Genomic DNA, 18829 nt, shown 5'->3' on the forward strand with positions numbered 1-18829 from the left:
AGCTAACGCCGCCGCCGGATCACTATCCCTATGTCGAGCTTTCTGCAACAAAAGTTGCAGGCTCGACAAAAATTATGGGGTCACTTTCAATCATTTATGTTAGAAATGTTATAAAAATGAGTAATTGAAGCATTTTAACAGAATGAACAATCCATATAAAAGTTTACTGTCTCCAAGGAGGTTTCATTAAGTCATTACGTAAACACTAAATTTACGCTGCGTTCCAGAGAGGGACATAAAAGGCTTCTCTTTTAGTAAATAATTCGTCATTACAGCAATAACAATAATTTCATCTACTTATAACTATATAGTTATTGAAGTATTTCTTAGGAAAATATTCTATCATAGCCGACTATAAGAAATAAAGAGACTCCCCCCCCAAAAAAAAATACACTAAGTATGGCTTGTTCTGGCAACTGAATATTCATGGTCATGATGGTAGAGTCCTATTTAAGACATAAAATGTGTTTTGGAGACTCAATCCACTCAGAACATTTCATATTTTGTAATATTTCACTTAAATAGCAAGAAATTTTAACACATGAGATTACTCACAAGGTCAAAGGTGCATGTACAGCTTCCCATAATAGGTGTAATACCACCATTGATTTTCTCCTATAAGTCTGTGTTAAGGATGTACACCTCTGAGGAGCCAAAAATTTCTAGAATTAAACTTTTTTTCTTAACCTGTTTTTTGGATGTATAAGACTGTAACAAAATAATTGGTGAAGAAAAAATCATATGGTGGTGCACTTCTTTTTTTGCTACGGCCCTTTGAAAATGCCCAATTTTGATGATTTTCCCATTTTTCATTGATTTTTACCTATTTTTGGGCTATTATCGTGACAAAAATCACAGTTCCACAATTAAACTTTTTTTCATACTTTCTATAAAGATGAAGTGGACCAATCTGAATAAATTTTACTAAGAAAAACAATAGGTAGGTGTTAATATAAGAAAGTTTTATCATATTTTGACGCTTTTTTGTGTAAAATTTACCATAGTGCCAATTGTCTATTTTTGTGATTTTTCTCAGTTTTAAGAAAAAAATGCAAGTTATTTCAACTTTTTTTGTTATGAATGATTGAAAAATACATATCTAAGAAATTGGAAAAGACCAAAATGATATAGGATGTACATGATTCTCGTAAAATCATTTTTTGTATCCCTCACACATTTTCTGAAAATTTTGGCTAAAAATAATGACTTGATTGGTCGTAAAATTTGAAAACTGGATTACCCAAAACCCGTTCATTGTAAATACACAATTTTTTCACAGAGTTATAATTGATTATAATATTTTTAAAATTCATTGATATTTTCCACTTGTATGACATGTTTTGGAAATAATTCAAGAACGAGATTTCAACGAGACTGAACGAGACTAAAACGTTAGAAGAATACATCCTTAAATTTGCACTTTTCAAAAAAATTTGCAGAATTTATCTTTGTTTCAAATAAAGAAATACTTGGCATGAGTAAAGTTTAATCCTATCCAGTACTATAGAAAAAAATTCACATCACATTTCATTGCATATAAGAAAATAACCATCATTGGAAGTTAACAAATCAAATTTCTCCCCTTATTTTATCTGTGTACAAGGTTTAGTCACCATGTAACCTCAAGATTAAAAAAAATTTCTATAGAAATCCCAAATAAAAATAATGGTGTTTTGAAATACCCAAGACATATGTTTATGACACAGAAATGTTTTTACTGCAATAAAATGTAGGATTAATTACCTACAAATTTCAAATTCAAGGGAATATTTTTTTTCGACCTACTTTCGTATACAACCGGATGTGACGTACCATGATTTGGTGGTATTACACCTTGTAAAGGAGCATAACACTAGAACAGAAAAAAGAAATCACCAAAATACATACTGGGTCTGTGTTTTGTGGTAATAAGCATTGTATATAAGTTTCATAACATTTTGTTGAAGCAAACTAAGGTTAGAGAACTGAAACGAACAATTTAGCAATTTTGCTTTTAGTACAGGGGCATAACTCTTGAACTGGAAAAGTGGCGCCATCAACTTTCAAACTCTATCTGTGTTTTGTGGTAATGAACAGTGTGTATAAGTTTTATATTCATTTGGTAGAGACAAACTAAAGTACGAAAACGGAAACAAAAATTTAGCATTTTTTCCTTTTGTTAAGGAGCATAACTCTAGTATCAAGTGACGCCAGCAAAATAGAACTTGACCTGTGTTTTGTGGTGATAAGCATCGTGTATAAGTTTCTTAACATTTGGTTGATCGAGGCAAACTAAAGTTAGAGATCGGAAACCAATTTTGGAACGTACAGATGGACAGACCTATAATGTATGTATGTACGTATCTATAGACAGACAAGGGAACAACGTAATGCTCGCTCCGGTACTGAGAGGAAGTATGCATGATCTTTACTACATACGTGGAGCACAAAAAAAATAGTTGAGAATTATTAGAGTAGAAATTATTGATGTGTAAACTTGGCTACTGACTTTCAAAATTTACATAAAACTCCATTTTTTTAAACCTTTAAGTTGTAATATAAATGTTATGCAGTAAAAAGTAGTACCATTCATATCATTATTTAGAACATAGAGTAAGTTGGTGCATACTGTACACTGTGATTGTTAAATTGATCTGCATATTGATATTTTTCTACTGGGGCAGAGAGGATAGGGGGCAATGACTTTGGGTTCTTTTACAGTTTTATTTTTAATTTAAGACAAAAGATGAATATATCATGAAAAAATAGAATAATAACATATTTATCTTTGTACAATCCGGAAAATGATAGGAGTCTAGTGGTTTTAGTCATTTTGTTCAATGGATTTATTATGAATATGAAGATGTGGTATGGTTGACAATGGGACAACTCTCCACTCAAAATACCAAAATGACACAGAAATTAACAACCATACGGCCTTCAACATGAACAAAGCCCATACCGAATTGTCAGTTATAAAAAGCCCCGAAATAACCGTGTCAAACGATTCAAACGAGATAACCAACAGTCTAATATATGCAGACAAAAATTAACCAAAAACAATTACATGAATTATGTAACACATAAGCAAACGATAACCACTAAATTACAGGAGTCGGTTTCCCAAAAAAACTTACGACTAAGAATGATCGTAAGTATACTGAATTATTCATGACTCACGATCAATCTTACTTTTTTTAGTTTTCTTTTGTGAAACTGACTCCATGCTCCTGACTCGGGACAGACACATACATAGAGAATGTGACAGGTTTGACATGTTAGCAGGATCTGAAACCTCACCCTAACCTTGGACAGTGGTGTAACAGTAAAACATAAGAACGAACTATAAAAGTCAGTTAAAAAAAGGCTAAGATCAATAAATATACAAATAAGTGGACGTGGCCGGGTACTTGTACATTCCAAAAAAAAAAGACACTGAATCTTTTTGTTCCTCATTATCTAACAGGTACAAGGTGTGCTTCTCTTGAGTAAGGAAATGTCTTTTCTACATCCTTTGAGAAGATACACAAAATACAAGTTTAATATACATTGTCTAAAATTAGAATGGACTGGATAGGGAATGTGTCAAAAAGACAATTTATTTCTTTTACAAAAATCAGTTATGTTATCCTTTTATCGATTAACAAGTCGCACACTTAGCAGCTTCTCCTTTTATTTTATATTAGAGAAAAGATTATAAAAAAGAAAAAGTGAAAAGAAATAAAAAAACAGTTACAGAAAAGATAGTATTATATTTTTTTAACTGAAATTTTTATCAAGTTGTAATGTCAGCTTTTAGCAAGTACGTAACAGCTGTCTGATTAGCTTATATACGAGAGTAGACGCATTGATTTTCAATTATAAAAAATCAAGCATGCATCTGTAATGTACCTTCGGATTTAGAAAGTAGATATTTTGTTGAGATTATTTCATAGTATTTCAAAGGTTTACAATATTTGCATACACTTAATTAAAGTTTTAAAATTATATCTAAACCTTGCAGTATTTCTTTTAAATACATGTTATATATTTAAAATATTTATAATAATTTAATGAGTTAAGATTTTTGTTTCTTTAAAATTGTTTTAAAAAAAAATCAAATAATTTCCTGTATAATCCATTGACAGGGGAGGTAATCTCGGTTTTAATTTTGTTTCCACGTGAAATCGATTTAAATTTCCAGTTGCCATTAACACTACTATGTACACAGATAAAAAGGGTTATAATTTGGTAGGGTCTTTATTAATTTAGTGCTGTTGAATAAACAGTTTGCTGGTTGTTCTTTGACAACACTGCCACTGTCTCTTTAAAAAATGATGCAAAATCACATGTTCCTTTACTTTGCCCGACTGAAAATAAACCGTAAACATGATAAAGAATGAAAAAGCTTTTTTTCTTCCCGGCATTGGAGTTTAGTAACTTAATCAAGATCCACCGAGTTGAAATAAAATACTCGAGCAGATTCGGAAATGCATGTCCGTCCCGGTCCTTGGTTCACATATTATTGACGTTTTCGTAAAAACAAGGAATTTTCAGTGTAGAAATTTTGAACTTTGAAAATGAGCGGACGCAAGTACCATGAATATATTTAAAAAACAGTGAATTATTTCCTTACAACAAACAACAAATTTGAAATATATTTGAGGTACTTTCGTCCGCTCATAATTAACAGTACACGGATGCCCCACTCGCACTATCATTTTATATGTTTAGTGGACCGTGAAATTGAAATAAATTCTCTAATTTTGCATTAAAATTAGAATGATCTTATCAAAGGGAACATGTATACTAAGTTTCAAGTTGATTGGACTTCTACTTTATCAAAAACTACCTTGACCAAAAACTTTAACCTGAAATTTGCACTATCATTTTCTATGTTCAGTGAACCGTAAAATTGGGATCAAAACTCTAATTTGGCATTGAAATTAGAAAGATTATATCATAGGGCACATGTATACTAAGTTTCATGTTGATTGGACTTCAACTTCATAAAAAACTACCTTGACCAAAAACTTTAACCTGAAATTTGCACTATCATTTTCTATGTTCAGTGAACCGTAAAATTGGGGTCAAAACTCTAATTTGTCATTTAAATTAGGAAGATCAAAATTGGGGTCAAAACTCTAATTTGGCATTTAAATTAGAAAGATCATATCATAGGGCACATGTATACTAAGTTTCAAGTTGATTGGACTTCAACTTCATCAAAAACTACCATGACCAAAAACTTTAACCTGAAGCGGGACAGACGGACGAACGAACAGACGAACGAACAGACGGACGGACGGACAGACGGACGGACGCACAGACCAGAAAACATAATGCCCCTCTCCTATCGTAGGTGGGGCATAAAAATTGCTCAAACGGACAGAAAAACTTCGGATTTTCATAAAATTTACGTTTTTCATGAGAAAGTGAGAGGTATTTAATATTTTTTTCACACGAAAAAAGAAAAGTTATATTGATTTTTTGCTAGATGAGATACTATTCTCTTTAGAAATAACAATGTTTCTTGGATACTATGCATTCTAATTTCAAAGAAAATAGGGGGCCAGTTGCAATAGCTTATCGTACCTTGTCCTTTGTAAATATCTTGCTTTATTTGTGTACCAGGTTCAAACTGAAAATACCTCACTGTATCTGCATATGTATATAAAATACTGTACACAGGTTTACTTTTTTTTTTAATTAAACGTGGAAAAATTAATCAAAATATCAAAATTGAGGTTACATTTATAACTAACAAAAACTTTGAGAGCATTGTTACTAAAGCTACAAATAATGTCTCAAATATTTGTGTTTGCATGCACTGAAAAAAATCATTATCCTTTACTAAAGAAGTGCATTTATATATATGTTTATCACATACTTACATACATATAGATTCTTACATAGATAACAGTGGATTATCTGATATTATCCAATCAAGATAGTTATATTTAAGAAATAATTCCTTCATGTCATGCTCTATGCTCATTTTAACATGGGTAGGCATTTTATTTGTCGATATTTTACACTGAGCGTAAGCGAGGTGTAAAATGTGGTCAAATATAATGCCTACCCATGTTAAAATGAGCATAGAGCATGACATGAAGGAATTATTTCGATTCTAATAGGACAAATACAGTATTTTTATAGGTCGAGGCGTACGAAATTACTGTAAAAATGTTTGGCTGTTCCGGTTCCTCCTCGAGGAGTCTGTGCATTGCATTTCATATTTGATAAGTTTAAAAGCTACGAGCAGGGTAAATATATGTTGTTTCATAAAAAAATATAATAACAGTTTACGTTAGCTGCTTAACTGTATATATCTTAAAGGATAACAATGGAAATAACATTAATAGAAACAGTAAGGTCGTGCGCATGTGCCAAACATATTTTGTACTTATTAGAACACGGCTTTGTTTACAAAGCGTAATAAGGACGTCATATTAGAATATCAATTTAAAAAGTCCAAGCCTCGGCGACACTTTAAAATTTATAATTGAACTATCGAGATTGGATAAAGTCGATTATCCACGAGTAACTATGTGAGAATCTGTTTCTTTAACGATTAAAAATAATAAATTTTCTTTTTTTGTTAAAACGAAAATCCCCTTCGTCTGCCTTTCACATTCCACGACAGGTTCGCCAATAACGCTTGTCTGATTGTCCGGTACCAGAGGAAAAGAAGGTCGGACAAGTAAAAGCTGTATCAAGCTTGTCCGTCAGGACAAGTTCAATTATAATTTTGCAGAAAATAAATTTATAATAATCCAACTTTGATGAACAAAGTAATTATAAACAAAAAAACAAGAAAACAAATATTAATTTGACATGTGTCTGTATTCTGTTTATTCAAATGCAAAATCGTTTTCTTCTTCTTTTTCTACTTGCAATCGATAATTTTTAACTGGTCCTTTGTCAGGTACATTTTAAAAGGTAAAAGGTATACTATTCTTGGAAACCAGTCTAACTGATCCGAATCAATGATGCGCTTTGTAGATAAGGTAACTTCACAGGACAGTTCTTCACCTCGACAGGTTTAGCTCCAAGTTTAATAGACAGTGTGGCACCGTAGGAGATCTATTTAGTAGTCATGATTGATAGACAGTTTGGCAAGGCAGGAGACACTTCGGGACCAAAACAAATCAGTACCTCATTTTGCTACCTTATTCTGTTCCTTATAATACATACCATACCAGTAATTTTTTTACAAAAATATTTTTTTTTTATTTACCATAAAATTCACAAAATCATATTTGATCATAAGTAGAAAAAACAATACTTGCAATATAGTGACCTATAGTTGTAAATTTCTGTGTCATTTGGTCTCTTGATAAGAGTTGTCTCATTGGCAATCAGACCTTATCTTCTTTTTATTGATTGTATTTGAATACACTTTTTTCGACTTAGAAAAATATAGGATACAAATGAAATGTCAAATGAGTGTACAGGCCTATCAGATGGTGCCTCATATGCAGAGTCTGATGAGACTAGCATTGATGAAAACTAGAACATAAGTCCTGTGACATGACTAGATTCAGTTGTACCCTTCTGGAGCACCTGAGATCACCATACCTGCCAACTTTTGAAAATGGCCATGGGGTTTTTGTGCGCGGCACCATTTTTGAGGGTAGAATTTTTCACGGCATTTTATCGTGTGATGATCTGGCTCCTAAAAATGTCTGACATACTTCTTTTTTGGGGGGTGATAGTTGAAGATGCTATTATAACCTATCTTTTTTTAAATTGTTTGATTGTTGTATTCTTTTTGTTGAGATAAACACCAGTAAGATGACTTTATGTTTGTTTGATACATTGTCTAAAAATAAAAAAAGAGCAATAATTTTAATAATTTAATAACAAAAAAAACAGCAATATATGAGGGTCTGGAATGGGGGGGGGGGGGGGGTCTGTTGTTCTCTAAACATTTAATTTTCACCCCTTTTTTCTCTAATCTTCAAAAAATTAACCTCATTTTTCTCTAATCTTCAAAAAATTTGACCACCCATTTCTCAAATTTTCATTTTTTTTTGCCCGTTATTCCCTTATCTTCATTTTTTAAGGGCATTATATTCTTTAATCATTTAACCCCATCCAAACCCTCATATTATATAGATCAATATCACAAGCAGTACTAGAATGTTTGGAGACATCATTAAGGCCACCGTGGTCAACTTTAAAGTCTCTGTTGCAAACTTTACAAAAGGCATTCGACAATCCTAACGACTAAACATTGATTTAGACAACCAGCCCCTGTACTTGACATCATTCTCCCATTTCTCTAAGTATTTGCACGAGGCAACACGCTTTTTTTTCTTAGGCGGTGACAGAACTATTTTGCAAGTGATAACTCGGCCATCATGATTCCAATTTTTATAAATTTAACACCCAAGCTAAAAAAAAAACAACTCAAAATTTTGATTCTTTGATTGTTTACTATGCCGACATTAATCAACTGGTGAATGCGTGATCACTAAATTTTGATTGAAATTTGTCAGACACGATTTGTCTCCCTTGGGAAAATCGGGACAGAGGGTCAAAATCGTGTAGTACACGCCTAAATCGTGAAAGTTGGCAGGTACGGATCACCCCTAGTTTTTTGATGGGGTTCAAGTTGTTTATTCTTTGGTTTTCTGTGTTGTGTCATGTGTGCTGTTGTTTGTTTGTCTTTTTCATTTTTGGCCATGGCGTTGTCAGTTTGTTTTGGATTTGTGGGTTTGGCTGTCCCTTTGGTATAGATCTTTCGTCCCCCCTTTTTTTTTGTACTTGACTCATATTTTTGAAAACTATTTCACAAGAAAAAGATCAAATTCTGTTCTATTGTTTAAATTCGTTTTGTTCCTTTAATCATCTTAAGATGTAACCAGATGCTCCGCAGGGCGCAGCTTTATACGACCGCAGAGGTTGAACCCTGAACGGTTGGGGCAAGTATGGACACACCATTCAAGCTGGATTCAGCTCTAAATTTGGATTGTGATTAAATAGTTGACACAGCATAGGTTTCTGACACAGAATGAATGTGGTCTAATGAACTTAAAAATTTTTTTTTGCCTTTGAGCAATTCACTATGCTGTTGAATATTAATCCTCTCAAAAAAATGTTTGAAGAAATTTTCTTTTTATTTATGAAATCTGAAATGAAAAAAATTGACCCCCCAATTTTTTTTTCAGATCCCCCTTTCCTTTATTTCAAAACTGATCTCAATTCAAATTTCTAATGAAGTTTGCAACAATAACTACTCATTTAAATACATCATAAAATATTAAAATGTAAAAAAAGTGCTTGTTATCACTGAATGGTAAAGATTGTTTTAATCTATCAGTTGGTAGTAAAAGTGAATAATGAATATACATTGTATATTGTATAAAACATTGATTTAAGTTGATTCAACTACTATTCTGGACAAAGAAAGATAACTCCAATTGAAATCCAATTGGAATTTCTTGCTATTGCACAATATTGTGCAATTAGATATTTCTTGCTATTGTGCAATACTGTGCAATTGAAAATATTTGCTATTGCACAATACTGTGCAATTGAAGATTTCTTGCTATTGCACAATACTGTGCAATTGAAGATTTCTTGCTATTGCTGAATACTGTGCAATTGAAAATTTCTTGCTATTGCACAATACTTAATATAATAATTTTTGATCCTGATTTGGACCAACTTGAAAACTGGGCCCATAATCAAAAATCTAAGTACATGTTTAGATTCAGCATATCAAAGAGGCCCAAGAATTCAATTTTTGTTAAAATCAAACTTAGTTTAATTTTGTACCCTTTGGACTTTAATGTAGACCAATTTTAAACGGGACCAAAAATTAAGAATCTACATACACAGTTAGATTTGGCATATCAAAGAACCTCAATTATTCAATTTTTGATGAAATCAAACAAAGTTTAATTTTGGGACCCCGATTTGGACCAACTTGAAAACTGGGCCAATAATAAGAAATCTAAGTACATTTTTAGATTCAGCATATCAAAGAACCCCAAGGATTCAATTTTTGTTAAAATCAAACTAAGTTTAATTTTGGACCCTTTGGACCTTAATGTAGACCAATTTGAAAACGGGACCAAAAATTAAGAATCTACATACACAGTTAGATTCGGCATATCAAAGAACCCCAATTATTCAATTTTTGATCAAATCAAACAAAGTTTAATTTTGGACCCTTTGGGCCCTTTATTCCTAAACTGTTGGGACCAAAACTCCCAAAATCAATACCAACCTTCCATTTATGGTCATAAACTTTGTGTTTAAATTTCATAGATTTCTATTTACTTATACTAAAGTTATGGTGCGAAAACCAAGAATAATGCTTATTTGGGCCCTTTTTTGGCCCCTAATTCCTAAACTGTTGGAACCAAAACTCCCAAAATCGATCCCAACCTTTCTTTTGTGGTCATAAACCTTGTGTCAAAATTTCATAGATTTCTATTAACTTAAACTAAAGTTATAGTGCGAAAACCAAGAAAATGCATATTTGGGCCCTTTTTGGCCCCTAATTCCTAAAATGTTGAGACCAAAACTCCCAAAATCAATCCCAACCTTCCTTTTGTGGTCATAAACCTTGTGTTAAAATTTCATAGATTTCTATTCACTTTTACTAAAGTTAGAGTGCGAAAACTAAAAGTATTCGGACGACGCCGACGACGACGCCAACGTGATAGCAATATACGACGAAAAATTTTTCAAATTTTGCGGTCGTATAAAAATGAAGAATCTACATACACAGTTAGATTTGGTATATCAAAGAACCCCATTTATTCAATTTTTGATGAAATCAAACAAAGTTTAATTTTGGACCCCGATTTGGACCAACTTGAAAACTGGGCCAATAATCAAGAATCTAAGTACATTTTTAGATTCAGCATATCAAAGAACCTAACTGATTCATTTTTTGTCAAAATCAAACTAAGTTTAATTTTGGACCCTTTGGACCTTAATGTAGACCAATTTGAAAACGGGACCAAAAGTTAAGAATCTACATACACAGTCATGACAGTTAGATTTGGCATATCAAAGAACCCCAATTATTCAATTTTGATGAAATCAAACAAAGTTTAATTTTGGACCCCGATTTGGACCAACTTGAAAACTGGGCCAATAATCAAGAATCTAAGTACATTTTTAGATTCAGCTTATCAAAGAACCTAACTGATTCATTTTTTGTCAAAATCAAACTAAGTTTAATTTTGGACCCTTTGGACCTTAATGTAAACCAATTTGAAAACGGGACCAAAAGTTAAGAATCTACATACACAGTCATGACAGTTAGATTCGGCATATCAAAGAACCCCAATTATTCAATTTTGATGAAATCAAACAAAGTTTAATTTTGGACCCTTTGGGCCCCTTATTCTGTTGGGACCAAAACTCCCAAAATCAATACCAACCTTCCTTTTATGGTCATAAACCTTGTGATTAAATTTCATAGATTTCTATTTACTTATACTAACGTTATGGTGCGAAAACCAAGAAAAATGCTTTTTTGGGTCCCTTTTTGGCCCCTAATTTCTAAACTATTGGGACCTAAACTCCCAAAATCAATACCAACCTTCCTTTTGTAGTCATTAACATTGTGTTTAAATTTCATTGATTTCTATTTACTTAAACTAAAGTAATTGTGCGAAAACCAAGAATAATGCTTATTTGGGCCCTTTTTTGGCCCTAATTCCTAAACTGTTGAAACCAAAACTCCTAAAATCAATCCCAACCGTTCTTTTGTGGTCATAAACCTTGTGTCAAAATTTCATAGATTTCTATTCACTTAAACTAAAGTTATAGTGTGAAAACCAAGAAAATGCTTATTTGGGCCCTTTTTGGCCCCTAATTCCTAAAATGTTGGGACCAAAACTCCCAAAATCAATACCAACCTTCCTTTTGTGGTCATAAACCTTGTGTTAAAATTTCATAGATTTCCATTCACTTTTACTAAAGTTAGAGTGCGAAAACTAAAAGTATTCGGACGACGACGACGACGCAGACGACGACGACGACGCAGACGACGACGTCAATGTGATAGCAATATACGACGAAAATTTTTTCAAATTTTGCGGTCGTATAAAAATGAAGAATCTACATACACAGTTAGATTTGGTATATCAAAGAACCCCATTTATTCAATTTTTGATGAAATCAAAAAAAGTTTAATTTTGGACCCCGATTTGGACCAACTTGAAAACTGGGCCAATAATCAAGAATCTAAGTACATTTTTAGATTCAGCATATCAAAGAACCTAACTGATTCATTTTTTGTCAAAATCAAACTAAGTTTAATTTTGGACCCTTTGGACCTTAATGTAGACCAATTTGAAAACGGGACCAAAAGTTAAGAATCTACATACACAGTCATGACAGTTAGATTTGGCATATCAAAGAACCCCACTTATTCAATTTTGATGAAATAAAACAAAGTTTAATTTTGGACCCCGATTTGGACCAACTTGAAAACTGGGCCAATAATCAAGAATCTAAGTACATTTTTAGATTCAGCTTATCAAAGAACCTAACTGATTCATTTTTTGTCAAAATCAAACTAAGTTTAATTTTGGACCCTTTGGACCTTAATGTAGACCAATTTGAAAACGGGACCAAAAGTTAAGAATCTACATACACAGTCATGACAGTTAGATTCGGCATATCAAAGAACCCCAATTATTCAATTTTGATGAAATCAAACAAATTTTAATTTTGGACCCTTTGGGCCCCTTATTCTGTTGGGACCAAAACTCCCAAAATCAATACCAACCTTCCTTTTATGGTCATAAACCTTGTGTTTAAATTTCATAGATTTCTATTTACTTATACTAACGTTATGGTGCGAAAACCAAGAAAAATGCTTATTTGGGTCCCTTTTTGGCCCCTAATTCCTAAACTGTTGGTACATAAACTCCCAAAATCAATACCAACCTTCCTTTTGTAGTCATTAACATTTTGTTTAAATTTCATTGATTTCTATTTACTTAAACTAAAGTTATTGTGCGAAAACCAAGAATAATGCTTATTTGCGCCCTTTTTTGGCCCCTAATTCCTAAACTGTTGAAACCAAAACTCCCAAAATCAATCCCAACCGTTCTTTTGTGGTCATAAACCTTGTGTCAAAATTTCATAGATTTCAATTAACTTAAACTAAAGTTATAGTGCGAAAACCAAGAAAATGCTTATTTGGGCCCTTTTTGGCCCCTAATTCCTAAAATGTTGGGACCAAAACTCCCAAAATCAATACCAACCTTCCTTTTGTAGTCATAAACCTTGTGTTAAAACTTCATAGATTTCCATTTACTTTTACCAAAGTTAGAGTGCGAAAACTAAAAGTATTCGGACGACGACGCCAACGTGATAGCAATATATGACGAAAATTTTTTCAAATTTTGCGGTCGTATAAAAAGGTTATTTTTAGTAAAAAAAATTTGGACAAGTAACAATTTCATTCGGATAAGTAAGTTTTGGTATGTACTTGTCCTACTGGACAAGTTGAAAAACTAGAGGCTCTAAAGAGCCTGTGTCGCTCACCTTGGTCTTGTGCATATTAAATAATGGACACAGATAAATTCATGACATAATTGTGTTTTGGTGATAGTGATGTGTTTGTAGATCTTACTTTACTGAACATTCTTGTTGCTACAAATATCTCTTGTCTATAATGAACTTGGCCCAGTAATTACAGTGGAAAATATTTTCTACAAATTTACAAAAATTTATGAAAATTGTTAAAAATTAACTATAAAGGGCAATAACTCCTTAAGGGGTCAATTGACTATTTTGGTCATGTAAACTTATTTGTAGATCTTATTTTGCTGAACGTTATTGCTGTATACAGTTTATCTCTATCTATAATAATATTCAAGATAATAACAAAAAACGGCAAAATTTCCTTAAAATTACCAATTAAGGACAGTAACCTAACAACGGGTTGTCCGATCCATGTGAAAAGATCAGGGCAGATAGATCTTGACCTGATAAACAATTAAACCCTGTCAGATTTTCTCTTAATGCTTCGGTTTTTGAGTTATAAGCCAAAAACTGCATTTTACACCTATGTTCTATTATTAGCCGTGGCAGCCATTTTGGTTGATTGGCCAGGTCACACCACACATTTTTTAAACAAATTACCCCAATGATGATTGTGGCAAAGCTTAGTTTAATTTGGCCCAGTAGTTTCAGAGAAGAAGATTTTTGTAAAAGATTACTAAGATTTACGAAAAAATGGTTAAAAATTGACTATAAAGGGCAATAACTTCTTCAGGGGTCAACTGACCATTTTGGTCATGCTGACTTATTTGTAAATCTTACTTTGCTGAACATTAATGCTGTTTACCGTTTATCTCTATCTATAATAATATTCAAGATAATAACCAAAAACAGCAAAATTTCCTTAAAATTACCAATTCAGGGGCAGCAACCCAACAACAGGTTATCCGATTCATCTGAAAATTTCAGGACAGGTAGATCTTGACCTGATAAACACTTTTACCGCATGTCAGATTTGCTCTAAATGCTTTGGTTTTTGAGTTATAAGCCAAAAACTGCATTTTACCCCTATGTTCTATTTTTAGCCATGGCGGCCATCTTGGTTGGTTGGCCGGGTCACGCCACACATTTTTTAAACTAGATATCCCAAAGATGATTGTGGCCAAGTATGGATTAATTTGGCCCAGTAGTTTCAGAGGAGAAGATTTTTGTAAAAGATTACTAAGATTTACGAAAAATGGTTAAAATTGACTATAAAGGTCAATAACTCCTAAAGGGGTCAACTGACCATTTTGGTCATGTTGACTTATTTGTAAATCTTACTTTGCTGAACATTATTGCTGTCTACAGTTTATCTCTATTTATAATAATATTCAAGATAATAGCCAAAAACAGCAAAAATTCCCTAAAATTACCAGTTCAGGGGCAGCAACCCAATAACGGGTTGTCAGATTCATCTGAAAATGTGAGGGCAGATAGATCTTGACCTGATAAACAATTAAACCCGTCAGATTTTCTCTTAATGCTTCGGTTTTTGAGTTATAAGCCAAAAACTGCATTTTACACCTATGTTCTATTATTAGCCGTGGCAGCCATTTTGGTTGATTGGCCAGGTCACACCACACATTTTTTAAACAAATTACCCCAATGATGATTGTGGCAAAGCTTAGTTTAATTTGGCCCAGTAGTTTCAGAGAAGAAGATTTTTGTAAAAGATTACTAAGATTTACGAAAAAATGGTTAAAAATTGACTATAAAGGGCAATAACTTCTTCAGGGGTCAACTGACCATTTTGGTCATGCTGACTTATTTGTAAATCTTACTTTGCTGAACATTAATGCTGTTTACCGTTTATCTCTATCTATAATAATATTCAAGATAATAACCAAAAACAGCAAAATTTCCTTAAAATTACCAATTCAGGGGCAGCAACCCAACAACAGGTTATCCGATTCATCTGAAAATTTCAGGACAGGTAGATCTTGACCTGATAAACACTTTTACCGCATGTCAGATTTGCTCTAAATGCTTTGGTTTTTGAGTTATAAGCCAAAAACTGCATTTTACCCCTATGTTCTATTTTTAGCCATGGCGGCCATCTTGGTTGGTTGGCCGGGTCACGCCACACATTTTTTAAACTAGATATCCCAAAGATGAATGTGGCCAAGTATGGATTAATTTGGCCCATTAGTTTCAGAGGAGAAGATTTTTGTAAAAGATTACTAAGATTTACGAAAAATGGTTAAAATTGACTATAAAGGTCAATAACTCCTAAAGGGGTCAACTGACCATTTTGGTCATGTTGACTTATTTGTAAATCTTACTTTGCTGAACATTATTGCTGTCTACAGTTTATCTCTATTTATAATAATATTCAACAGTCAGGGATATAACTCTATAGGGTTATTACAGGAAAATAACATACATTTGTTATTGTGGACTAAAAAATCAAAGAACTGTGATAACATACGTATGTTACATGTTTCAAAGGAACAATATACATCATAAGTTAAGTTAAAATGTATACAAGTTCTATTGATATTACTATTGTCTTTATGTATACTTAACTATTGAAAGATATAACAGTTCATAGTTTGCCAATTTTGAATAGTACACCTATATGTTATTACAGAAAAAATATGCCTGTAATAACTAAAGGGTGTTATCACAGCTTCTCTATATCACTTCAAAGCATTTGCTCAGACATAAATCATGCTTAATTACAATGTATTTAAATTTATTGTAAGAAATAATGACCAGAGCATGTAATGAGGTTCTGCGCAAGTTTCTCAGTAATTCCCAAGTGTCTTATATAATAAGTTCCATTCCTTTAATAACTAAGCCTTGTTATCACAGCTAAGTTAATTCCTAAATAGCCTTGTCTCATTGATTAACCATGGTTAATCAAAAATGTATTAATTCAATTTAAAAATTAATTATCAAGGCTATGCATTTAGTTTCTGCGCAATGTCTCAAGAGTTCCCTAGAGTCCACTGTAGATTAAATAATTTTACAAATAACAAACATATGTTATTACAGATTTAGAAAATTTAAAGAAAAGTATCTGTAATAACACACATCAGTTATTTTCTGTAATAACCCTATAGAGTTATATCTCTGACTGTTCAAGATAATAGCCAAAAACAGCAAAAATTCCCTAAAATTACCAGTTCAGGGGCAGCAACCCAATAACGGGTTGTCGGATTCATCTGAAAATGTGAGGGCAGATAGATCTTGACCTGATAAACAATTTTACCCCATGTCAGATTTGCTCTAAATGCTTCGGTTTTTGAGTTATAAGCCAAAAACTGCATTTTACCCCTATGTTCTATTTTTAGCCATGGCGGCCATCTTGGTTGGTTGGCTGGGTCACGCCACACATTTTTTAAACTAGATACCCCAATGATGATTGTGGCCAAGTTTGGTTTAATTTGGCCCAGTAGTTTCAGAGGAGAAGATTTTTGTAAAAGTTAACGACGACGGACGACGCCGGACGACAGACGACGGACGACGACGACGACGACGCCGGACGCCGGACGCCAAGTGATGGGAAAAGCTCACTTGGCCCTTCGGGCCAGGTGAGCTAAAAAGTTATTGTAGAGGCCTGTCACGAATGTTGTCAATTTCATTAACACCTGTTAGCATATTTTGATTCATCCAGTTAGCTAGAAAGGTTATGTCTTATGACCCTTAAAATCATCCAATGATCTGTTGAGATCACCGGAAACCACACCTTGATTAAATTTTTTTTATAAAATGGGTTCGAAAAGGGATAAATTTCCATAGAATTAGAGAAACATTTAAATCAATCTTTTCATACACTGATACATAATGCACATATTTTGCTTAAATAAAAGGAGATGTGATATATAAACCAAAAAGACAGCAAGCCAACAAAACAAATACCAAAAAACTATATCCAAACAGATGAGTACACAGTTTTCAAACATTTTTCTTTCACATATGCCAACATCTACATTAGGCAACAAACTTGGAAGTGTCAACTTACATTGTTAACTGGCAACACGTATCACATATGCCAACATCTACATTAGGCAACAAACTTGGAAGTGTCAACTTACATGGTTAACTGGCAACACGTATCACATATGCCAACATCTACATTAGGCAACAAACTTGGAAGTGTCAACTTACATGGTTAACTGGCAACACGTATCACATATGCCAACATCTACATTAGGCAACAAAATTGGAAGTGTCAACTTACATGGTTAACTGGCAACACGTATCACATATGCCAACATCTACATTAGGCAACACGCTTGTAATTGTCAACTTTGTTAACTGACAACAAATACCACATAGAAAACTAAAGGCTTGTAACTTCTTTGTACCAAGTCTGTTGTGACTCCAATAATCTGTGACATATTTGTGAATATCTCTTTTTTATTAAGAAAAAATATCTACCTTAAGGAAGTCCATCACTTCTTTCTTCTTCCTTTTTCTCACTTCAGAATCATAGCTTTCTATTGTTACCATATCATAAGGAGTCTGACCCTGAAATACAATCAAATAATCTTTCATCAATCAAACACATATACATCTTCTTTTATTTTATAAACTGTAAAACAATAAATAATAGCTAATTGTTGAATAAATTTTACCTGTCTATACTATTAAACGAGAAGACCTCATTTTGTGTGTCGCTTCTCTTCCTTCCACAATAAATTCAGCTTCTGTGTTCTTTAGGTAACATACATAGTCGCATTTGTCATCCATTCTTATGACTATTCAGATTAAGTTATTTTGGGAGAAAAAAAAACGACAAAATAGGTGTCCGGATATTGTTTCTGTTATCAGACTAACTTTTAGTCATGGATAAGACTTCCGGTTTTAAACGTGCACAAGAAAACCAATCGTATGATAGATTACAAAAATGAAAAATAAATAAGCCAATCAGAGCGTTCTCCTTATAATGGTTTTTAGGTCGCAAGAACCACAACTATCATACCTCCTTAGAGACAATTATGTTTTCGCGTTTATCCACGTGTAAACTACGATTATATTACTATAATATACAGAGACTCTCTGTATTCTGTCTACCTTTTTTTCTAAAATATTTACTATCTAAGGGGTCATACCAGTTGCATATATATTGAAATAAGTAAAACATGTGGAAACAAAAATGTGTCCATAGTATACAGATGCCATATCAGCACTATCTTTTACTATGTTAAAAGGATTATGTAATGGGGTAAAAGCTCTAATTTGGCAATAAAATTGTAAATATAATATCATAGGGAACATATTTACTAAGTTTGTAGTTGGTTGGACTTCAACTTCATCAAAAACTACTTCGACAAAAACTTTAACCTGAAGCGGGACAGGCGGACGGACGAACGAAACGAACGAATGAACAGACTTG

At 32.8% G+C, this 18829-nt stretch overlaps 2 protein-coding genes and 1 long non-coding RNA gene across 5 annotated transcripts in view; 1 reads left to right on the plus strand and 2 right to left on the minus strand.

The window, feature by feature from the left end:
• LOC139482701 (uncharacterized) overlaps window positions 1–16567 on the plus strand; it is a 931021-nt gene extending 914454 nt beyond the window's left edge. Inside the window, exon 4 of the long non-coding RNA XR_011654919.1 lies at window positions 15825–16567. This is a non-coding gene — a long non-coding RNA (uncharacterized lncRNA). The remainder of the gene's footprint in view (window positions 1–15824) is intronic.
• LOC139482692 (RUN domain-containing protein 1-like) overlaps window positions 1–18829 on the minus strand; it is a 726769-nt gene that overhangs the window by 132827 nt on the left and 575113 nt on the right. The window lies entirely within an intron of this gene.
• Window positions 1–18829, minus strand: part of LOC139482687 (uncharacterized) — an 89099-nt gene that overhangs the window by 57609 nt on the left and 12661 nt on the right. Inside the window, exon 4 of the mRNA XM_071266754.1 lies at window positions 17872–17961. Coding sequence (XP_071122855.1) covers window positions 17872–17961 — 90 coding nt within the window. The remainder of the gene's footprint in view (window positions 1–17871; window positions 17962–18829) is intronic.

Source organism: Mytilus edulis, chromosome 7 (assembly GCF_963676685.1).
Source record: "Mytilus edulis chromosome 7, xbMytEdul2.2, whole genome shotgun sequence".
In the NCBI taxonomy this organism is placed as follows: domain Eukaryota; kingdom Metazoa; phylum Mollusca; class Bivalvia; order Mytilida; family Mytilidae; genus Mytilus; species Mytilus edulis.